Source organism: Nasonia vitripennis, chromosome 3, assembly GCF_009193385.2.
Source record: "Nasonia vitripennis strain AsymCx chromosome 3, Nvit_psr_1.1, whole genome shotgun sequence".
Classification (NCBI taxonomy): domain Eukaryota; kingdom Metazoa; phylum Arthropoda; class Insecta; order Hymenoptera; family Pteromalidae; genus Nasonia; species Nasonia vitripennis.
The window spans coordinates 13707063-13731638 of record NC_045759.1 but is presented as its reverse complement, the minus strand read 5'-3'; the positions used below and the strand labels follow the sequence as shown (position 1 = coordinate 13731638).

Genomic DNA, 24576 nt, shown 5'->3' with positions numbered 1-24576 from the left:
TCGAGATTCGAATCGCGATGCGATGCCAATCGGTCGTGCAGCCGCGTGTGCCGTCGATTAGAGAATTAGGCCTATCTCCATTTATACATTATTATATCCTCCACATTCTCTCACCTCGTGCGCCGACGCATTTTTTTTTTCGTGCGGCGGTACTCGTCGCTATCTCCTCGCGCGTTACGTATTGTTGTTGTTGCGCCGGGAGAAACTATGAGCTCGGCAGTGCGTCTCTCATTATCGGTTATCGACCTATCACGCTGGTAATTGCGCGCTTCTAAAAGTTCGTTGTTATGTGGCCTCGAGAAGCCGTTGCAAAATTTTAAGCGCTGCTACTGTCTTTGTCGCGACGAGGCGTGGATGAGTTGATAAATGCACGAGCACTTGCTCTGGGACTTTTTGAATCGAGGCATTAAAACACTCGTTTGCAAACCTACATAGGTCATCTTTAAGAAGCTAGGAAAACAAATGCAACCGTCACAATAATATAACGTCAAATGAGCAATAGCTCAGTCATTAACGATATACAAGAAGCGCATGCAACGTCCCTATTTTCGCAACGTTTTTGCAGGCGGCGAATAAATTGCGAATCAGGCGCCTACTTTCTCCGTCGCAAAAGTAAAAGTTCCTTATTGGCACAACAACGCGACTGCAGAAAGTCGACGGCCGCAGTTGCACTCTCAAAAAGTTGAATTTCATGCGGTTCGCTGTATACAGCTCTTGCGCACACAATATGCCGCACAGTCTCATTCATCATTTCGCGCGCGATCGCTGTACAGCGGCTGTGTGTATTCAAAAATGTCGAAACTCGCGCCGTGCGCGTTCGTTACGAATTTTGATGGATTGTCGCGCTTCCCGAAAATCTGGGTTTAATGTCATTGGGAGCCGATCGATCATGGGCTCGATCGAGTGGCTTTCTATTGTGATTTATTTAGTGCGACTTTCAGGATAGTTTCTATGCGTTTGTTTATGCTACTTATGCTATATTGGTATTTTATTTTAGAGTTACTCGAATAAACTTCTTCCTTATAACATCCTTCAAAATGCACATTCCAAATTCAATTTCCGGTTTAAACGATAATATCTAAGTCTAGCCAGAAGATCTCGACAAAATTTCGTAGAATGGATCATAGCAGCCTGTAAGGACTTGAAATATATTTAACATGTCCATTGGCCGGTGTATAATACAGTCGGAATATTGACCGCAGCTGGGGTCGGATCGTCGCGTTGGTGCGGATCCTCTTATAACGATTTACAATGGTTCAATTTGTATTCAAATGAAAACTGACCTGAGCCGCAGTCGTAACTACCTGTGTGTTCTCTTTCGATCCTGTCAGCTCTTGTTCCCTTTTCGCTTCCTGCGCACATAATGCATACTCGAAATGCTATGCCGAAAATTCGGGGACATATACCGGTACAACCCTTTAGCCACGGACGGTTCACACGATATCGAAAGTATGGATATTCTCAAGATGGCTTTTAGAGATAGTTTTTCGAAAAAGCTGTATGTGTCATAGATCGATTATTTCTCAGGAATAAGTTTTAGATCTGAAGGACGTTTTTTTTTCTTCAAAATATTCACCGGTTTACATTTTGAGGGAATTTAGATTTGCTTAGTGGTGCGAATTGTGAAAGTGGCATCCGGTCGGATGTCTTTGTATTTTCAGAAATATTGAAAGCAATAGTTATCCATGGATAATTGTTATATACTTATTTACTTCTCTGGCCATCAGAAACTCGGACGCAGGTCAGGTGGCAGGAGAAGAGTAGATCCAAAACTACTTTGATTTACAAAGTATCGTAGTTTAATATATATTTTAACTTCAAGATTTAAAAATAAAATACGTTTTCACTATCTTTGTTCAGAAATTGTACAATGTCAAAATTTATTTTAAAATGTTCACCTTTTGTAATTTAATTTAACACTTTCTAATTTTTATTTTTCAAATTTTTACCCCCACCCATTTATTAGTTATCTTCCATTAATTAACCATTGTGATAATTACATGTTGGTAACAACAATTATGTAATACCAAAGTATAAGCAGCCCGTAATAAATCCCATTATATTTGGAAAATTAAATAAAACAATTCTTAAAAAGTTGAAAATTAACTGTAAAAATGTTATTAATAATTGATCTAACATCAATTAAAATATTCGTACGAACATAAGAGATTTAGCGCACGCAGTAGTCATCGTTTCCGTAGTGTAGTGGTTATCACGTGTGCTTCACACGCACAAGGTCCCCGGTTCGAACCCGGGCGGAAACAAAAATCTTCAATTTTGCATTTTTTTCTTTTAACCAATTTTTTAGCACTGCTTAACCGGTCACAAAAACATAAAAACATTTTTTATATTTTTTAAACTATAATTTTGCAATAAAAAACGAAATTGCAGTGCGACGGGACCTCTATATAAGATTACATAACCTGCCATTGATCTTAAAAGTTGTTCTCTTGAACACAACATGTTCCAAAAATCATTTCCTCGAAGCAAAAGTTCATGATAATCAACAACCCTAGAACGAGAAGACAGTGAAGTCGAATAAATCGAGCGTGGCGTGTGGAAGATACAATTTCCCGAGTCCGTGTGCAATAAAAAAGCACCGCAAGGCGAGCAGAAACTCTCGCTTTATGTAGAAGTGCGGGGTTCGTTCTTCTCAGGACATCGAATGCATAGCAGCAGTTATACATAAGAAAGAGAGAGAGAGAGAGAGAGAGAGAGAGAGAGAGAGAGAGAGGGAGAGAGAGAACCGATGGGCATCGGTGTGCGCGGCTGCCGTGAGAGATGCCCTTGCACCTACTCGACCTTGAGACGGCTTCCTAACCTTCCCTCCCCCGATGGGTGTACGTCCTCTGCCGCATCCTTTGCCGAGGGGAGAAGCAGGAGGAGAGAAGAAAGAGGAGGAGGACGAGGACGACGCTGGGGGGGGGGAGATTCCGATATACCGCCGCTGCTGCTGCTGCTCCGCAGTTGCCTGACGAGCAACACCGTCGCCTTTGCTTCTCTCGTGTCCTCCTCCTCCTCCTCCTTCTTCGCCCCCTCAGAACTTGCTAATGCGTTTAGCCCTGACTGTTATATCAGGTGTTTTTTGAGAATGAAAAATGGTTCGGGTCGACGGATCGCGAGATACGAATTGTTTTGTCATTACTTGATAGTTACTATGGTTTGACGTGGATTTATTTGTCGTTATTAATGACCATTCTTCGATAAGTATAGCTACTGTGACCAATTATGCGATGGAATAATTTATTGTATTTTGTTTTATATAATTTGCAAATACAAAGAGTAAATACGTTTATGAATGTTAAATAATTTTTTAAAACTTATCTTTTTTGTAACAATTGTTAAATCAAACGAAACTTGTTTAAAAAGTAGATAAATTTTAATCTTTTAGAAGCAAAAGCAGATTTATGATCATTCACAATAATGCTTAGAGTATTTACTGCAAAGCTTATAATTAAATATTGTCGGCTTTATTAAAAAATGTATAAATTTACATGCCTGACAAATTCAAAAGTAAAATTATATAATTCGATCCCAATTCGTCCTGCGTAAAATGAATGCTTTCATCGTTTCCGTAGTGTAGTGGTTATCACGTGTGCTTCACACGCACAAGGTCCCCGGTTCGAACCCGGGCGGAAACAAGAAACATTCTTTTTGAATTTTGAAAAAAACATTTTAATTTTTTTTTTTTTTTTTTTTTGCTGCACTAAGAGAAAGATATCATTGCCGTAAACATGTGCACACGTTAGGAGCAATGATTGCTAATATATTCGTACACATCTTACAAATATTCTATACGAAACAAAAACATTTTGTATGTATACTATAGATTTATATAGTATACATACAAAATATTGCGGGAAATATCTGTATGTTAATAGTTAACATATGAATTTCATGGCTATTGTGCGTAGTGTTGCGTGCAGATGGCGCTTCTATCGTACCGCCTAACCTCAAAATCCGTCATCCTCTTTCATCCTCTTTCATACAAAAAATATTCTTGAGGGTTTATTTGTCATGAATAATTAATAAATCATTAATAATAGAACGAAAGCAACTGGAAATACCTAAGGAAGCATGCCTTTGGAATGATATAATGTCAAAATTCAAAATTTTGTCTTTCATCGGCTTTTTGGGGCTAAATACCAGATCTGACAATTCTAGAGATAAAATAATAAGTGTGATTCCAACTGATTCAGCAGGCTCTGGCATCATACTTCATAAAGTCTATGAAAAGTCGTCAAGGGCAGCCATATGTTAACTATTAACATACAACCATTTGATACATAACATAGCTACGTTAACTATTAACATACGTTTTATTGGCTCAAATCGAACATGCCTATGTTAACCGTTAACATATATGTTTGCTGCAATGTTATTTTTCTCTCAGTGTGCGTAAAACTCGCGGGAAATTGAATACAGAAAAATTATCCGTTATTTCTTTACAGAGAGAGGATTTGCGACTGTGTCTAGCGAATAACGACAAAAGTGATCCCCTGAGACAAACCAACGAGCGATGAAAGTTCTCGACTTTCTCTCCCTTGTACGAAAAGGTCACAGAGCTAAGCATCTGTTCCAATTTACGTTCTATCGCGTAGATTATCTTGCTTGTAGTGATTGTTCTTTCATCTCCTTGGAGGATATTTTTTATACGTCAGCTCTTGACAAATTGAGATTCCTTGACGCATTATAATACAAAGTCTCTGGAATTTGGCCTCTGTTATTGGATGTGTCAACCTGATATAGTTAAATGACGTAAATAATAATATTGCCAATCGATAAACTATTTCCCTATCTTTGAACGACTTGAAATCGAGCAGCGTTTATCTTTTAATTGATTCTCGGATTCCATATCTTTCTGATGGTTCAACAAAAGCGTGTTTGAAAAAGAATAGTTCGTGCGATTTATACAAACTGCAGCGGTTCAGCGATAGAGGAACGAGAAAAAAATGACTAGATTAGACCTTGAACCAGTGAACACGTTCTTTTGTGCGCGCGAAACGATTAAACACGTCGCGGTTCTAACTTCTTGGGGGGTAAAGTGTCGCTTATCGACTTTGTTGAGTTATCGCTTCTTCTCGCAATGTTAATTCAGAGCGAACGAGTGAGTCAATTAGTCGTGACCTTCAAACTTATTATCGGCCATAACGAATTTATGAACGTAGGCTTCTCCGCTGACTGGTCAGTTTTAATTAAAAAATTTTACGATGTTCTTTTTACTTGATCCCTTCATAAAGGATGAAGATCAGGATATATCGATCGGTCAACTCCTCGAGTGACTTTATAATAATGCTGAGCTTTGAGCAATGTAAAAACAATCGAGCATAGAATTTTCCAGCTCATTACGCGATCGTAATTAAGTATTTTTATAAAATCCATCAATCCAGTGTTTTTTTCTTCATTTGTTTACGACGCGAATCCAATCAATCTTCCGATTTCTTCCCGCAAACACACCGCTCATTAGTATTCCGCAAATCGAAGGACTTTAAATAAGAACCTAAAATAAGACTTTTAATGCAAACATGCAGCAGCTCTCGCAGGGTCTCGGCATGATAATGTAAATTTTCATATTAAAAGCGTGCCGGGAATGAGAATAAAATTTTAATCAAATCTTCGTTCGCCTTAAAAATATTAGTTCTATTTTACTGCATGAACAAAGAGGAAAAATTGCGACGGAAAAGCTTTTCGACCAAAAAGTCCGAAAATTCGTCGAGCAACGTCTTTGCCGAATCGAGTCACGAGCCCGGCATTATTTTCGGGCAAATACACCCCTCGGCTATCAAGCCGTACACGATGAGTTCAAGGCCAGTCAAGATACCCATTTCGCCCCCCCCCCTCTCTCTCTCTCTCTCCCACTTTTTATCCTCTACCAAAATGAAAAATCCACGCCAGCCCACGTGTCCCGCATATAAGTTACACCTCCCGCCGTCAATGTAAAAAAGCCGTCGCTAATTGCAATTAAAAATCCTCCCGCCAAACCCCTCGATTTCTCGAACAATTAACTCGGGTCATCGGCGCGCGAGCACACTCAGCCTGGAAATCAAGTACCAGCCGAGAATGGGACCTTTTGACTGCGCGGCGCACGCATATACGCGCGTCCAGCCGCAGCTGCAGCTCTCGAGGTCACGACCCCTCTTGCATTCGCCTCGCACTCTCTCGACTCTTTTACTGCAGCCGCGCGCATCGCCCGTAGGAATTCGACTGCCTTATACTTGATTTTTACTCGCCGCGTACGTATACGGTGCAGAGCTTTTCGCGCACGGGAAATACCGCGCTAAATTTGATCGGCCACCGCGCGCAGCTTTTCGCGTTGCGTATTTATAGAGATCGGATTCTCGAGGAGCCGCGAGTATGCGAGTTACGAGAACATTGTGTTACGGAGTTCGTGTAGCCCTATTTTACGCAAGCACTGAATATAGTTTACCCTAAAATCGGTTCGAAAGAAGCTTCTAAAGAATGAAAATCGGTATCGCTCTAATCGCGAATTTTAAAAAAACACTCCCCGACGACCTTATTTATCCGGTCACACAGACGTTATATACACACAGAGAGGAGTGTCGGAGGAGGAGCGTGACATTCGCCGTCCGCCAGACTATAGCGTCCTTATCATTCTTCACACAGTCAAACTCTCTCTCTCTCTCTCTCTCTCTCTCTCTCTCTCTCTCTCTCTCTCGCTCGCGCGCGCGCGCGCATGTAATCTCTCTCGTATACGTACGCGCAGAGGATGCAGACGGCCCAGCCGTATCTTTCGCAATTGCCAAAATACCGAGAGGAGCGAGATACAGCGAGCGAACAAAGAAGCTCGAGCCGCCGGGCGCTGATGAATAAGTATGTATACGTATGCAAGACCGTCTTGTCCTTCAAACGGGCGACTTTATATGCTTGCGCCCCTTATCGCACGGCTCTCTCGGCGATTCGGTTATCGCGCGCCGATCTCATCTCTGGAAGCTTCTGTTGCTTACCCTCTCTTTTACGCGCGTGTCTTTGTCTCTCCGTGTGTGCGTCGAGGATTTTCTCGCTGGATTTTCGTGTTGTCAAGGGGATGAGTTATTTACGAAGTCGCTCGTCGCGAGGCAGCTTTATTTATTCGACGACGCGCGCGCGGTAAATTCGAATTTTTATACGCCGGACTTTTGAGTATTACGGCGTATATAGATCAAGAATTTTATTCCCGCAAGAACAACGGGCAGAAGGGCTTCGCGGGGACGTGGAAAAACAAAAAAATTAACCGTCCGATGCAAGACAGAGCTCGAAGAACACACTCGCGGAGCCGAAGAGAAAAAAGGAGGAGAGAGATCGAGCAAGGACAGGCTGAAAAATAGACGAAAAGGAAGACGCGCGGAGGGAATAAAAAAAGAAGTCACGACGACGATTTTGCAGAAAACAAAAAGACGCGTGCGGGCCAAACGAAAAGCGCGCGAGAAGAAAGAAGAAGAAGATCGAGGAGGAAATCTGCCTCTCCCGCTCCTGGTAAACGAGTAAAAAAAATCGAAAAACGGAACGAACGAGCGAGGGAGAAAGGGGCGGATAGTGAAAAAGGAAAAATCGCCCGAGAAGAAAGGACGAGGCGCGCGCACGCTCGCGCAAGAAGAAATGAAAAAGATCGAGTCGGAGCAAAAGGAACGGTTTACACGACACAGTGCGAAGGGCCGAGCAGAGAGAGGAGGGGAGAAAAAAAGGGACGAGAGAGAGAGAGAGAGAGAGAGAGAGAGCCGCGAAAAAGAACGAGAAGCGCGATTCCCCTCGCGAAGGAGAGGCAGCGGCAGCAGGATGAGAGAGGAGAGGAGGATATATAGAAGCGCGGGGTTAACGCTCGCCGGTAGACGCAAAAATCCCTCCAAGGTCGGTGCATCCCTGCACGTATACGCGTGTGTGCAAGTGTGGTAGTGCAATAGTAGCCGCGTCCGGTGCAGGTCAACTCCCTACTCCGCGCGTCGTCTCTTCCTGTGCCGCTCGGACTCGCGCACCCACGCGTGCTCAAAGGGACACGTGCCGCTTGTATACGCAGTTGCGCTAATGGAATCCTGCCCGTGCGGCTGCAAGACTGATGCGAAATTTTGATGAATGAGCGTAGACGCGGGAGATCGAGAGATAGGTCGACTACCGCCGCCGCTGGGATTTTATCTCTCATGGCTGATACGCGATCTCTTAAGCGTTAAGCGCTCCGGAGTTTGTTTAGGATTATTAGTCTAGGCGCTGAGCACTTTTCGTCGGACTTAAATGGCCAGTAGATCATCAACGTTTTTTCTATGTATTGTTAATTGTTAATGTTGAACAAAATTATGTTATTTCAACCCAGAAAACATTTTTTTAGTTTCTTTACATGATTCTAAATCAAAAATGTTCTCATAAGATTTTCTGAAAAAGGCTTTGTTTTTGCGTAAATAATTGATTAAGTTTGATAAAATTCAGAAAAAAATCGCGATTTTGACCAGATTTTAGTACTCTTTTACTCGAAAACAAAGCCTTTATCAGAAAATCTTATAAGAACATTTTCGATTTTAAATCATATAAAGAATCTAAAAAACTGTTTTTGGGTTGAAGTTTTTGGGAAATAACATAATTTTGTTGAATATTAACAATTAATTTGTTAATGACAAATTACCTGACCACTTTTGTGCATTCCACCCACGAAATTCGTGTTCAGGAGGCAAAAATACATAGAAAAAACCTTGGTGATCTACTGGCCATTCAAGTCCGACGAAAAGTGCTCAGCGCCTAGACTATATTACACGGCAGCTCCTCGTGTTGGATGATCGTGTGAGCGAGAATGTCCTGAATTAATCTCCGAATTTGAATTCTAAAAGCGGCGCGCGTAAAAACGTATAAAAAGCCTCGCTCAAGTCAGCAAGTACATCCAGATGCGCACGAGACTCCGGTGTGTAAGTACTTCAAGTCGTTGAAAGGCGAACGTCGCGACGTGACGAGCCGACAACGATCGCATCGCGGCGGAGGCTTATATGTGCGCTTGCACTTCTGGCATGAACGACTGCCTCCGTCGAGATTGCAGGATGACTCATTAACGCCGGAGAGAAACAGAGAGGCTCCTGTGAGAGTGAGGACCCTTTGCGACGCGATGAAAAATTGCTGGTGTCGTTGCTTCTTTTTTTTTTTTGCTTGAATGTCAAGGATGAGACGTCTTTATTGGACGGGTGTGAAAGGATAAGTGTTGCTTCTGGAGAAAGCTGAGGATGATGATGTCGTGGGTTTTGGATTGAGTGTGATACTCGGTTTTTTTTTATTAGCCTGTACTGCAGTTTTTTTATAAACGAGTTGATAGCGTCGAGATTGCCAGCAAGCTCGATCGCCGCGGCTACTTTTGAAATTTTCAAGGGATTAGGTGCTGGTTTATTATAATTGGCTGCTATCTGTTTTGGGAACGGAAGAATTATAGTATTAAATAAATTAAAAATACGTTATTTAAATTTAAATGCCATTGAAATGTCCATTTTTATTTTATTTTTGAAAGTCGTATATACATAGTCTCAACATTATAATCATATTGGTTTTGCAAATTTTTCATCGTCCATATCAATAATTTTGCTATTTTCAAAAATTAATTCAACATCTGCTTCGCTGAGATGCTTAAAAATAATCTCGTACATCACGTCGGTTGGGTCGGCCAACTGTAGTATCGCACACAGCACTGAGACTACTTGTTCAAAATTCTTCTGTTTAACAAAAGCTGCATCAAACTTCTCCTTCAAAATCGACGCATAAATGGCACAACTAATTTTATAATCGCCAGCTTCGAATGCCCTGACAAATTCCGCGTTTCTCGTATAACGAGCCACCACCTCCAGCGGCTCCGTCAGTACCGAAACGAAGGTAAGCAGAGTATCTGCGATTTTGGTAGTCCTCATCGTCATAAGCTCAGCTCGACACGTCTGGTGATATCTCTTGATGTCAGGTTCTTCGTCAATCACCGCCAGGTTGTCATCGTCGAGCAGCTGCTCGTTCGATTTTGCCTCGACCTCGGCTGCGTAAGCAATTATTAAATTCAGAAGCTCCATTTCCTCTAAGTTGATTATCACTCTGAACAGCGACATCTCGTCTTGTTGGCCCATGATGACACCGACGACATTTTTATTTACGTCACTTCCACACTCTAGTAAGAGACGCACGACGCGCTTTCTTTCCTCCGCATAATTGGCTCGCTGTAAAATGTATGGAAGGTTTCTCGAGAATCTAGCGGTGTACGGCAGAAATATGCATTTGTGTAACGGCTGTACGCCGTTTTCATCCTCGGCTTTGACATCGGCGCCCATAGAAATGAGTCGTTGAACGTTCTCCAACATAGAAAGCTCGCACGCGAAGTGCAAGGGTGTTTCTCCGTAACTGGACCTGTGGTTGACGTCGATCACTCTTTCCAGCACCAGGTCCATCACATTTTTGCACGGATTCAAAGCCGCGAATGCCAGAGCATTATTGTCACCAGGAGCCACTGCACTTAGGTCCGCGTCCTATTTATCGATGCAGTGTCTCACCAAGTTAACGTCGCAGCATCGGATGATATAATAGAAGGGCGTCCAGCCGTTCAAATTAGCCGCGTGCATATCACTTCCAAACTGCAAAAGCCTTGTAATAACGCGTTCGTGGCTGTCGTCAATGTTGAGCATCGCAGCCCAGTGTAGAGGCGAGTTTCTGAATTCCAGAGTCTTGGCGTCGACGTTTGCGCCTTTGGACAAGAGCAAGAAAACCATTTCTTCATTACAACTGAGAACAGCGTCATGCAGCGGTGTGGCGCCTATTCTGTTCTGGACGTTGATATCGGCACCAGCACTAATAATCATTTTCACAAGCTCGAGGTCGCCCGTGTAAATGGCACAATGAAGAGGTGTACAAGCGTTTATATCCTTGTTGTTCACGTCGGATCCGTGATCCAACAGCATCTTCACTAGAATGAGGCTGTGTGCACTATTAATGTCGTCCTGGGTAGCAGCAAGCTCTCTAAGTCTCTTCATCTTCCTGGCTTTAGTGGCATAACGCAGGGATCGTAAGCCATAGAACTTCATCTTTTTATAGTGTATCCCGTTGGGAATGATCTTCTCCACCCCCTCAACATAACGCTTGCACACCACTGCGTATTGCAAGGTGGTTTGACCTTTCCTATTCTTGACAGGAGGTTTGGCGCCGAGCTGTATCAGTTCAATCGCCTCGGGGATGTAATGAAACTTGACGGCGAAGTGCAAGTAGGCTGTTAGTCTACTAGCTTTGTTCAAAACTTCAGATGAATACACAGGGCCACCGACGCGGATGAGGTACTCGGTGACTACTTCATAACGTTGGTTGTAGTTAAAGGCCTGAGGCCTTATCAGGCGCGACATCACAGCTCCCATTTCAAAAAATTATCAACTATCAATCACTATTCAGAGTACACGAGAGTCAATCACTTTTTTCTTCATGACACGAAACACAGTATACACTTATTGCGGAGGTATGGAATGGCAAGGATTCATGCTCAACTATCGAAGGCCTGTACACGACTGCTTAGGGTTCGACGTTCTTGTTATTTCAAGTTTACACTGTTTCACTAGATTTTACGCACACTTTTATAGTAGTAGTCCCTCTGGTGGAGGGTATACGTATTATATGACCTGAGCATGCGTATAGCTGAGTACGGGTCTAAGGAGACAAACTATGAAGTAGTCACCGAGTACCTCATCCGCGTCGGTGGCCCTGTGTATTCATCTAAAGTTTTGAACAAAGCTAGTAGACTAACAGCCTACTTGCACTTCGCCGTCAAGTTTCATTACATCCCCGAGGCGATTGAACTGATACAGCTCGGCGCCAAACCTCCTGTCAAGAATAGGAAAGGTCAAACCACCTTGCAATACGCAGTGGTGAGCAAGCGTTATGTTGAGGGGGTGGAGAAGATCATTCCCAACGGGATACACTATAAAAAGATGAAGTTCTATGGCTTACGATCCCTGCGTTATGCCACTAAGGCCAGGAAGATGAAGAGACTTAGAGAGCTTGCTGCTACCCAGGACGACATTAATAGTGCACACAGCCTCATTCTAGTGAAGATGCTGTTGGATCACGGATCCGACGTGAACAACAAGGATATAAACGCTTGTACACTTCTTCATTGTGCCATTTACACGGGCGACCTCGAGCTTGTGAAAATGATTATTAGTGCTGGTGCCGATATCAACGTCCAGAACAGAATAGGCGCCACACCGCTGCATGACGCTGTTCTCAGTTGTAATGAAGAAATGGTTTTCTTGCTCTTGTCCAAAGGCGCAAACGTCGACGCCAAGACTCAGGAATTCAGAAACTCGCCTCTACACTGGGCTGCGATGCTCAACATCGACGACAGCCACGAACGCGTTATTACAAGGCTTTTGCAGTTTGGAAGTGATTTGCACGCGGCTAATTTGAACGGCTGGACGCCCTTCAATTATATCATCCGATGCTGCGACGTTAACTTGGTGAGACACTGCATCGATAAATACGACGCGGACCTAAGTGCAGTGGCTCCTGGTGACAATAATGCTCTGGCATTCGCGGCTTTGAATCCGTGCAAAAATGTGATGGACCTGGTGCTGGAAAGAGTGATCGACGTCAACCACAGGTCCAGTTACGGAGAAACACCCTTGCACTTCGCGTGCGAGCTTTCTATGTTGGAGAACGTTCAACGACTCATTTCTATGGGCACCGATGTCAAAGCCGAGGATGAAAACGGCGTACAGCCGTTACACAAATGCATATTTCTGCCGTACACCGCTAGATTCTCGAGAAACCTTCCATACATTTTACAGCGAGCCAATTATGCGGAGGAAAGAAAGCGCGTCGTGCGTCTCTTACTAGAGTGTGGAAGTGACGTAAATAAAAATGTCGTCGGTGTCATCATGGGCCAACAAGACGAGATGTCGCTGTTCAGAGTGATAATCAACTTAGAGGAAATGGAGCTTCTGAATTTAATAATTGCTTACGCAGCCGAGGTCGAGGCAAAATCGAACGAGCAGCTGCTCGACGATGACAACCTGGCGGTGATTGACGAAGAACCTGACATCAAGAGATATCACCAGACGTGTCGAGCTGAGCTTATGACGATGAGGACTACCAAAATCGCAGATACTCTGCTTACCTTCGTTTCGGTACTGACGGAGCCGCTGGAGGTGGTGGCTCGTTATACGAGAAACGCGGAATTTGTCAGGGCATTCGAAGCTGGCGATTATAAAATTAGTTGTGCCATTTATGCGTCGATTTTGAAGGAGAAGTTTGATGCAGCTTTTGTTAAACAGAAGAATTTTGAACAAGTAGTCTCAGTGCTGTGTGCGATACTACAGTTGGCCGACCCAACCGACGTGATGTACGAGATTATTTTTAAGCATCTCAGCGAAGCAGATGTTGAATTAATTTTTGAAAATAGCAAAATTATTGATATGGACGATGAAAAATTTGCAAAACCAATATGATTATAATGTTGAGACTATGTATATACGACTTTCAAAAATAAAATAAAAATGGACATTTCAATGGCATTTAAATTTAAATAACGTATTTTTAATTTATTTAATACTATAATTCTTCCGTTCCCAAAACAGATAGCAGCCAATTATAATAAACCAGCACCTAATCCCTTGAAAATTTCAAAAGTAGCCGCGGCGATCGAGCTTGCTGGCAATCTCGACGCTATCAACTCGTTTATAAAAAAACTGCAGTACAGGCTAATAAAAAAAAACCGAGTATCACACTCAATCCAAAACCCACGACATCATCATCCTCAGCTTTCTCCAGAAGCAACACTTATCCTTTCACACCCGTCCAATAAAGACGTCTCATCCTTGACATTCAAGCAAAAAAAAAAGAAGCAACGACACCAGCAATTTTTCATCGCGTCGCAAAGGGTCCTCACTCTCACAGGAGCCTCTCTGTTTCTCTCCGGCGTTAATGAGTCATCCTGCAATCTCGACGGAGGTATACAGAACTGACTATGTTTATAGGCAAGTATGACTTGGCATATCAGGTAAGAAATTTGAGTTTTCCGATCGGGACTGAAACGTTTCTAGACAAGAAACTGCGGTAATGTATGCTGTTTACCACAACACGAGCATAGGTAAGAAGATATTCTGTACGCGTCAGAGAGTCCGAGATATACGAGTTGTTTGCGGAAAATCCAGCTTGACAACGCCCCCATAGAGTGGAGTCTATAAATAAGAGGGCGGATGAGCTGTGTGTAGAAAAAAGGTAAAAGGTGAGTAGTCTTGGAAACTATAGCATATTTACCGTACCCACACTGAGAAAACTAGATATTAAAATTTACTACATATGCAGGAAAAATTACTATATTATATAGTAACGGACGGTTATACTTGCTTTGTATTAAATTTTACTATCTCAGATAGTAATTTCTATACTGAAATAAAATTTTTTAAAATTTAATTTTTTTTTGCTGGGCAATTTTACGCGCTAATTCGAATATGATTATTATTGTTGATATTTAATGTTGTTAAGTGAAAGAAACAAACGAAAGAAAGACATTTTTCTGCGGCGACGGGAATTGAACCTGGACCTCTGGAATGGGAGTCGAGTGCGCTGACCACTTACCCAAACAGTACCGTTATGTGCTAAATTTTATATCTGATATGAGTTAATATTAATAATAAATTGACCAAAATTAATAAATAATAGCAGCGAATGATATTTTATCACTTAATAGTACCAAATAAACAAAAAATTATAGATTTTGGTCTCTGATTACTGCATAAATCAACTTTATAACCTCAAATTCTGGCACACGGAGAAATTCTTAAAATAATTTTTACTATATAATGTAGTAATTTCTAGTAAACACGAAACAAATTTTAATATAAGTCTAACAATTTTTACTATGAATATAGTAAAAATCGTCATGGAACGAGTATGACCTACCGTTACTATCTAATATAGTAATTTTTCCTACATATGTAGTAAATTTTAATATATAGTTCTCTCAGTGCAATCTCAACGAGGCAAATAGCCACTAAGAACGGGAGTTGAAAATATTTAATTTATTTAATAATAATTGTAATTTTGCATCAAAAAATATCCAATCCGATGATTGGCGGCTCGTTTCAGCCATGTTTTAGAAATTTCGCCACATTCGCAATGATCGTATGATATCACACATAAACGGGTCCCGTCAATCCGATTCCTCGACAGGCTGCATAATTGAAAGCGGCCGCAACTGCGCGCAGATTTGCCGCGTCAGATTTAATGGCCCGCGAAATTGCCGCGCGATAAAGCTTAACGATCGTGAACAAGATCCTCGCGAGTCCAGTCGGCGAAAGCTCCTCTCTTTCGTTCTCTCTACTTTTATCTCTGGCAGAATTTCAAGGAGCCTTTACCCACATCCCAGTAAACTAGGCCAATGGGGAATTCGGAGACATTCTTTTAGGCTCGCGAGACTGTGCATCAGACGCGCCAACAGGAGGAATTTCTATAGGACCAGACAAGCTGCGAGTCGGATTTAGAATCTTCGATTCCAGGCTTATCCGCGCAAGCGCTGCTTCTTATTCCGTTTCGTTTTTGTTTTTTTGACGATGGGAATGCGAGTGACGCGGCACTCGAATGCTTTGCGTAACGGCGCTTTTAAGTCTTGCGAAATAGCTCGGAGTGTATAGACAAGGGAGTATTTGAATGCTTTCGGGTTATGTAGACGACAGGAAAAGTTCAAATACTGAATTTATCTTGGATTTTGTAGCAACATCTGTAAAACAATAGACTGCAGCAGGTCTAGCTAGAGGCTAGAGAGCTGAAAAGTTCAAGCTGTGGAAGGGGGGGGGGGTGAGGGCTGCGCAGCCCAAAACTGATTTGCTTTACGGCTACACTCAGGCTTAGCGGTGCGCTATCATACTGCCAACATAAGGCGAATCTTTATTCTTCGCTCATGAAAAATATGATCTTGAAATAGACGATGCCAGCGGCTATTTCTTGATTCCAGACGCAACGCAACCTGTCGCATCCTTGCAACAGAATTTCTCCGATGCCTCGTTTTATTATACAGCCATACGTATGCGAAGGAACGAGACTGTATAGCTAGTGCGCTCGCGGAGGGTTAACGGCCTGCTCTGAATCCAGACGGTGCAGACGCCCAATAAAAATATCTTGTATATCGGGACCTCTCCTCTTTCTCCTCTCTCATTCTTCTCTTCTTTCCCCTCGGCGCCCTCGCAAGCGCGCGGCTCTCACCCTTCGTCGCTCCGATTCTCCGTATTATACGAGAGCCGTCCTCTGGTCATCTTTGCCGAATTATTTTTCATAGCACAGTTCGATTGACTGCAGCTTATTAGCTTCTGAACAACAAGCATACATTTTTTTCTGTCAGAAAACGTTCGCCAAGGTCACGCGGTGATTCTCCGCAAAACAGGATTGGCCAGCATTCTCATGACCGTATTACGAGCAAAAACATGAGCGGCCGAAAATTCACTCCGTGCGCTCTCGAGGCCGCTGCCGCTGCGAGAGCCCTTTGTCCTCGCCACGCTAGCGAAAAAAAGCCTCGCACTCCCAGAAACTCCCCTCTCGAGAGAGAAAAAAGGGCAAAGAACAAATTTAGATCGCCCGCGGCAGTGGTAAAACGCCGACACTCGTCCTGCAAGGTTCGTCGTCCCTCAGCAGCGACAATGAAACTAAGTAAAGAGAGAGAGAGAGAGAGAGAGAGAGAGAGAGAGAGAGAGAGAGAGAGAGGGAAGAAGGAACGAGGCCGTGCACACGCTATCTCTTTGTTGTTGATGCGTGTGCTGCAGAGCGGCTGCAGGGCAACGCACTCGCACTCTCGTCAGTCGACTGCTGCTGCGGCAGACGCGAAAATAAAGCAAAGAGTGTGCGGATAGACCCCCTTCTCCTTGGCGATCTGTGTCCTCTCGGAGAGAGCGAAGGAGAGAGAGGGAGACGACGCGTGCGAATGCGATGCACTTTGTGCCGCTTGCGCGCGCGCGCGGGACTATACCTCCTAATGGGGCCCTTCGCTTTCTGCAGCTGGTTATCGAGCGCGAAGGGCGCGATTCTCCTCGGCTTGCGGCCCTGAGAGACCGAGGATGCGGTTGGAGAGAGAGAGAGAGAGAGAGAGAGAGAGAGAGAGAGAAGCTTGAAATTCAAGGAGTAGAGATGCGCCGAGGACGATGCTGAGAGTCTTGGCTTCCCTTTTTTCTCTCCCACTGATGCCGCTGCGAGAATATCACTCGGGATGCGTTCGAGAATATCGCAAGATGGGGAGCGAATACAACGTTGTCGCACAGAAAAATCCGACGAAACGCAAACCGGCGCTTTCCCCTTAGTGAGATAAAGAGCCTTATCTCGAGCGTATACGCATAATATAAAATAAACGCGCAGCGATTTCTCGCTGACTGCTCCGCGGTTGAATTTGACGCGGGGATAATGCAGAGCCCGAGTCGATCTTATCGTTAACGACTGTAATAAACGTCAGGCGCGGTGTGCTTGTAACTTTTGAGATTCCGGGAAATGGATTCGATTCTCTTTATGCTTAAGCAACTCTCTCTCTCTCTCTCTCTCTCTCTCTCTCTCTCTCTCTCTCTCTCTCTCTCTCTCTCTCTCTCTCTCTCTCTCTCTCTCTCTCTGCTTGATCGAAACATATAATACAGTTTTTCAACGAAGATGAGCTTAAATATGTAACGAGGTCGCTCGGCAGCCACCTTATCGTCGCGTCCCATATAAAACTCGAGAACAATACATAGTGATTTTTCAAAACACACATCCGCGCCATCGATAATTAGGACACAGCTCGCATATATTGTCGTACACATAAGTTTAACGCGCCGCGATAACGAACGAATTGTAATAACACGAACCGCTGCTCCGAGATGTGTGCGCGCGCGCATATACCGTTACACATCTGCAGCTGGCCTTGGCTCTGGATTATCAGCTGCCGGGCATTTTTTTACGCGACGATGATGTGTCACCGGCTGGGACTGCACGCGACGTTGTATCGGGCCCTTTGTGCCGAGCGAAATCGCATATGTGTGTCGAGGCGATCGAAGACGAGCATATGGGCTGGAAATATCGGCTGCGAGTTTGATGACAAGGCGAACCTTCTCCGAGAGATGAGGACAGTTCGATCGGGTGTACAGGGTGGGAGGAAAGACGTCATATTGAGAGGTTTTGTTGATTTTCGAGGTTTTTTCATCGGCCTTATCAGTCGACGGCTGCGTGACGATATTTTTTTTGTAATTATTCTATTCGAGAGTAAATGTGTGAATCATTCGAATGCGTAGATTAATCGCAGACGATCGAGGAAATCGTGAAAAAACGGGACGCTTTTATGCGATTATTTAAAGTATAATTTCGCCAAAGACTAAACAAATTGCGTAAAATACGTCGAATGCATGCCAGTTATACAATATACCATAAGTGAAAAAGTTCGTTTATCGATAATCGCCGTTGAAAAAAAAGTGTGCAGCAGCAAAATGTTAAACTCATACAGTGTGTACACACATAGCTTTTCCTCGAAACGGAAAGGCCAGCGTGGTTGTTGATTTTAAAACCTGGTCGCCGTCCAGTCGCCGATAAAGCGTTTTTTAATGCTTTTCGAGCGGTGTAGCATTCCGTTCGGCCGATATTGAATTTTCGCTGTTTACCAAACAGCCGATATAAGGCAATCCTTGATGTTTGCTCGTTGACTCGGCACTGGAATTGTTGATCATTGTGTAGAGCTGCAGTCGCATTGGAATAATCGCCGAATGATTGTACCGGGATTAGAAACGCATTTCTGTAATAATTTTAATCGGACGATGGAAAAAATTCGGTTTTGTATTTATATCTAATCGGACTTTTTTATTGCGAGGAATTTTGTATTTCGCTGAGCTTTTGCTCTGTAAACGTGCAAGCGACCTTTGTACTGGCAACTCTCATATTTAAACATAAAACATCTCATAAATGATAAATTTAATCTAATCTCACACGCGTAAAGATAGCACAAACGCCGCGCTTAAACACCCCAATTACACAAAGAATTCGTAAAAAGTACGCAGCTACACAGTGCATACATGCAACGTTCGCACAATACATAAGCAGTAGCAGCGACGGCAGTGTGAAACGCCATTGTTTTCATCGCGCACATTGTCGCGCGGCTCGTAAAAAAGGGGGTGTATTAATTTATTCCGTGATAACCGGCTGCCGCGAGCGCGCGCGCGCTTGGCGACCTTGGCCTTGCGCTCGCGAGCGTCAGTGGCAGCGGCGGCGCGGCGTATTTATTCGGATTATTCTCGATGACTCACGGCGAGGCTCTCTCTCTCTCTCTCTCTCGTGCAGTGCAAGCCGGTCGTTATACTCGGACATGAGCGCTTCGATGCTCAACAGTCTGCGCATGTGATATCGGCCGATTATTCCTTTCGACGGAGTGTGCCTGTAAAAAAGGACGATTTATTCAATAACTTCGAAAGCCGAATTGGCCGATGTTACGAGTTCGAGCTATTTCGGTGAAGCAGTTACTCGAGGTTTGCCATTATTGCGTCAAGTTTGAACTCACGGATGATTGACGCAAGCTCGATTAAAAAAAGGCAGCCTAAAACTTCCCGTGGCACAATCCTCGCCGCGCCTACGTAGCGCCGAGTTACATAAATAAAACTAAAGGTGCAAAAATAAGCCGATACCTCTGGAGGTCGGGCGAATTTACGTGGATTCTTATGTCTGATCGATTCCGCGGGCTAAAATTACATCGGTCGTTCGTTGGTGCACGCGCGCGAGCGCCGGGGTAAAAAAGGGTCGAGCACCGCGGAAATAGCAGGTATACGCGCGGCTGTTGCGCCAAGTGTCGCGAAAAAGCTCGTGCCGATCGAGGACGAACGCGCAAAGGACAATGAGTCTGCAATTTTCACGACTCGTCGCATCGCCGTCTGACGCAAAAACTAGCGCTAGGCGTAATAGGAGCACATTACATAAAGGCGCCTCTTCGGTCAAAGGAAAACTCGCGATAAGGAATTCGAGAACGCGTGGATGGCTGGCCTTGATGCACTGCGTGCAGAGAAGTCGAGGATAGTTTGAATTTTAATTGATAAAAATTAACATTCGTTGAATAATTTCTGGCGCTGAATCTCACAGATTTATCATTTCCTGTGTAGGGGACAATTCGCAGCGTTTAGCGGTTTTAATGATCTCTCAGATGTAAACCGAGATCACTGGAGACACAAACTTTGGCATTCTTTACAATTGACTCTTAGCCAGTCGTCAGACGCTCGAGCCAAAGCATGTACACACGGATGCAGACACACACACACACGCACACACAGACGTTCGAGAAAAAGCCAAGAGGAAATAAAAGAGGAAAACCGCGTGTACAACACACCGAATCCGATATCGAGCTATTGCCAAGTGTATCAAACAAGCAGGACCACCGCGATGAAATCGTAAAGCCGTTTCTCATACCGATGAATTCAAAAAATACCGTAGCGTCAAAGCGATTTCTAAACACCCAATTCCACAGCTTTCTTTAGTCCCAAACGAACATCCCAGAAATACGAACGTAACCCAGAAATGGAGCTCCGCAGAAACTAGAACAGTCGAAACTCCAATAAGCCATCGTCTCTCTTTTCACACACTTAACTCTTTCTCTCTCTCTCTCTCCCTCCGCACGAAATCGAAAGTACAAACGGCGCGCGCGGCCAAAAAGAAAGCGCTCACTCGACACAACGAAACGTCCGGAGCGCCAGCTTATCGCATAATTTATGCGCTATTTATTTCGGGAAGACGTGAATCAGCCGACTCCGCTGTGTTCTCTGACCGGCCGAAGGACAATTCGGGTAAACACTGGCGTTCTCGGGCGTTCTCTCTCCCTCTCGCCTACCCACGAGAGAGAGAGAGAGAGAGAGAGAGAGAGAGAGAGAGAGAGAGAGAGAGAGAGAGAGAGAGAGAGAGAGAGAGAGAGAGAGAGAGATTAGATGCACTCGCGCGAAGTCCGGAGACGGCGGCTTTTATAAATAAAGCTTTTTTATTGGGAAGGTTATAGAGACGGCGAATTTTTTCTTCTCAAGAACAGTCGCGCGCCCGTCTAAAACGGTCTCTCGGGGATAACCGGTAGTTTGCGCCGCCGACAAGATGAATCTTTGGTTTATCTAAATTTGGTTCCTATTGTCGAGTTGCGTAAGGGAAATGGAATTTTTCTCGCAATAAACAACATGTTTTTGTTTTCCACTCGCGTCCGTGTTTATCATTGCGGCATTCGAAACCGTATTCTTCATATCGTTCGCTGTAAAATCAAAATCAATCCACATCAAAAGGCTCACCCTTCGGCAGCGAAAAATCTCAGCCAGATTCAATTAGTCCTCTAGACACGCACACCGTAAACGAAGAAGATTCTATAATTGAGCCAAACGAGATACGATTGAGCGCAACGCCTCTCTCTCTTTCTCTCTCTCTCTCTCTCTCTCTCTCTCTCTCTCTCTCTCTCTCTCTCTCTCTCTCTCTCTCTTCCCATGCGGCAATTAAATTCAGTCTTGATTATCCCCATCAGCGAAACGCTCTAGCCGAGGTCAATCTTCGCGCGCATCTGATTAATCGGCTCCGCAAACATACACGAGCCGCTGCTGCTCTGAAAAATGCGCAAAGCTCCCATTGTCTCTAAATTTATATACGAGAAAACGTAAGTCATATAAGTGGAATGTTAATGAAAGTCAAGGATACGAGAGGCTCTTTCTCGGCTCTCTTTCTTATATTCCCTCTCTCGTTTTAGCGTCCGTGTAGCGCGCGCAGACGGCCGCAGAAAGAGAGGCAATAAAAGAGAGATGAAAGAGAGCAACGAGAAGAAGAATAAAAGAGAGAGAGAGAGAGAGAGAGAGAGAGAGAGAGAGAGCGGAGAGCGGGTCATCGAAGGTCAAAGCCGCGTAACGCACTCGCCTCGTGCACACACTGTACTTTCGTATTAAAATAGCAGCACAGGAAGAAGAAGAAGCAGCAGCAGCGGCTCACGTATAAGCGCGTATGTGCGTGTATTACGTACACGTGTTCCCTCGCGCGGCATATAATTCGTCTCGAGAGGGAAAGAGAGAGAGACTTAATTGTAATTCACACGGGAGAACACTCGCTCTCTTCTCGCCTCGGGTGAACGCGCGGGCGTCGTTGTATACATTTGTCGAGTGCCTCATTGTGCGAAGTCGCGGCCTTGCATTTCTCCGCTGCTGTACACTTATACTCTTTCTTTCGACTTCTCTCTTTCACTCTCGTGAGCGCAGACCACTACCGTCAACGAGACTCAGGGTCGAGACCGAATGAGCATTGTTCTTTATTTAGCGGTTTCATGCGCGAATTAGACGCCCATAAAGAGAGAGAGAGAGAGAGAGAGAGAGAGAGAGAGAGAGAGAGAGAGAAAGAGAGATGTGTGCGGTATGTACGAGCGCCGATTGTTTCGGTTTTCCCGCGGTAATCGACGTTTAGCAGCGGTAATTGCTTGAGGATCGAGTGCTATGCTAATGCGCGTGTGTAATCGTAATTTATAATAGAGTTTTTTGTTTCGATCGTGTGAAAAATGACACTGTACAAAAAAAGAAATGGAGATTAATATGCAGGCTTTGAGATCGATATAAAAGATTGGGAGATGTTTGCCTTAAGGATCTGGCCCCCCTGAAAGAAAACATCGTAGAGAACGGATTATCGGTATAACGTTCCCCAATGTTCCGCGAAAAAGCGCATAAGCCTATTGGGTTCGCTTGTAATCCCTCGTAAACAAGATAAACCTGGATAGTTCTCGAGAGGCGATAGCTATGCAAAAAATCTCGTTTTATCCGAACCTAAAATCGACCTCCTATTCTTATAGGGTAGTACTAAATTATGTTGTTCTCTGTAAGAATAGTAATACGCGTTTGAAAGTAAATGCAACCACAGAAATTGTGGAAGTTCGAGCAATGATCGTTAATTACGTGAAATTCAGACTATAACAACGAATCTCTGCCTAATATTATACATAAACCTATCAAAGCTCCGAAATTTCTTACGACAGTATAAACTTGATCTAACATAATCAATTACGTTACACCGGATTAGGATCTTACCAGGCGCAAATAACAAAACGAGATTAGATTGTAATAAACTATGAAAAAAAGCCCGCAAAACCCATCCGAAGCTAATTACGTAACTCGAGCCGCGCGAATTACGCTAATCGATCGATCCGTCCACCTAACAAGCTTATACAATCCAATATCTAAAAGACAAACTACACCAAGCTTACGCCGATTCTTTTATCATCCCGTCGCGTATCTGTTTCTCTCTCTCTCTCTCTCTCTCTCTCGCTCTCTCTCTCTCTCTCTCTCTCGCTCTCGCTCTCTCTCTCTCTCTCTCTCTCTCTCTCTCTCTCTCTCTCTCTCTCTCTCTCTCTCTCTCTCTCTCTCTCTCCCTCACACGCATCTTCCTCTAAGCCTGTATTATCTACTAGAGCGGAACAAGAGAAGAGCAAACACACTCCGCGACGGTACGTTTAGTAACGTATACTAGAGCGTGCAGTCCTTATCGGGCATCGCTCGATCGAAGGTTACACCCGAAATTTCGTACACGTGCCCGATAAATTCGACCAAATGCGCGATTCCGCGTATATAGTCTTATGAAATAAACATATGTCGCGAGCATGCGCGGAAGCCGCTGGAAAATTTTATGAAGGTCGCCGATCGCGATCGCAATTGCGCGTGAATCTATAATTGTCGGCATCGCGCCGCGGGGAAATACGGATAATCGAGGCTTTCGAATGGCCATCTCTCTCTCTCTCTCTCTCTCTCTCTCTCTCTCTCACACACTCTTAAAGCCCGATTTGTCGTTGCGTCACAAGCCGGATTATGCATCACAGTGTTACATCGTCGGTAACGAGCCCGTTTTATTATTAAACTCGCAGTATACTGAGGAAATAAAAAAAGGAGTCTACACTATTATCGAGCTTTTCGTTTGCCCGCGCCACTACACTATGTCTTTGAATATTAATATCTTTTGCGCACTTGTTAACGCTATCAGCGCAAGAGTATCCACGCTCGGATCAAGCTTTCAATGAAGTATGACGTCACGTGTGCGAGCAGCGCGACACGTGTAACATCCCTCAAGTGTGCGTCGCGCGGTTACGTGTTTTGCATCCAGTCTAAAATAATAAACCGCGCTGTGGGCAGTCTTTACGTGTGATTCATCGGCGTTTATTTTTAACTCGTCTACGCGGCGACATACACGCGGCGGTACTCGTCTTTGCTAAATGTTATGATACTGCATTATCACGATTGACGTCCGCGCGAAAGAGTAGTGCACGCGGTTTTGAAAAGCGACGACGATTCTTCGAAAGCTCTTAAGAGCTTATCATCGATTCGGAGAACTTGCTCGCCGCGCGTTATATGGAAGTAAGGTATTCGGAAGCCAAAGGAAACAGAAGCAATGTTACGGACTTTGCGAAGTTGCTTTCGAGCGGAAGACTAAACTTCGAGCGTCGACGCGTAATACGTAGTAAAGCTCGCGACCTTGATGAGAGCTTTTTTTCAAGAGAGAAGTTTAAAAGCGAAAATCCCGATTTGAAAAAATTTGCGTTGTAAATCGAGTGATTTCCCCGCGTCGACTCATCGCATACATCATCTGCGAGCGCGCGGACAACAAAGCTCTTGTCCTTGCAATAAC

At 44.1% G+C, this 24576-nt stretch overlaps 1 protein-coding gene, 1 long non-coding RNA gene and 2 other non-coding genes across 4 annotated transcripts in view; 2 read left to right on the top strand and 2 right to left on the bottom strand.

Annotated features, from left to right (window-relative positions):
* Positions 1–2191: 2191 nt before the first annotated feature.
* Positions 2192–2264, top strand: TRNAV-CAC. Its single transcript has one exon. It is a non-coding gene; the product is annotated as a tRNA-Val (tRNA).
* Positions 2265–3568: 1304 nt separating this feature from the next.
* Positions 3569–3641, top strand: TRNAV-CAC. The gene has a single exon. It is a non-coding gene; the product is annotated as a tRNA-Val (tRNA).
* Positions 3642–10466: 6825 nt separating this feature from the next.
* Positions 10467–11342, bottom strand: LOC116416953 (putative ankyrin repeat protein RF_0381). The gene has a single exon (XM_031927619.1). The coding sequence runs from the start codon at positions 11340–11342 to the stop codon at positions 10467–10469; it is 876 nt and encodes a 291-aa protein (XP_031783479.1).
* Positions 11343–18340: 6998 nt separating this feature from the next.
* The window catches only part of LOC116416918, a 31521-nt gene continuing 25285 nt past the window's right edge, over positions 18341–24576 (bottom strand). The window contains exon 3 of the long non-coding RNA XR_004227217.2: positions 18341–19351. This is a non-coding gene — a long non-coding RNA (uncharacterized LOC116416918). The remainder of the gene's footprint in view (positions 19352–24576) is intronic.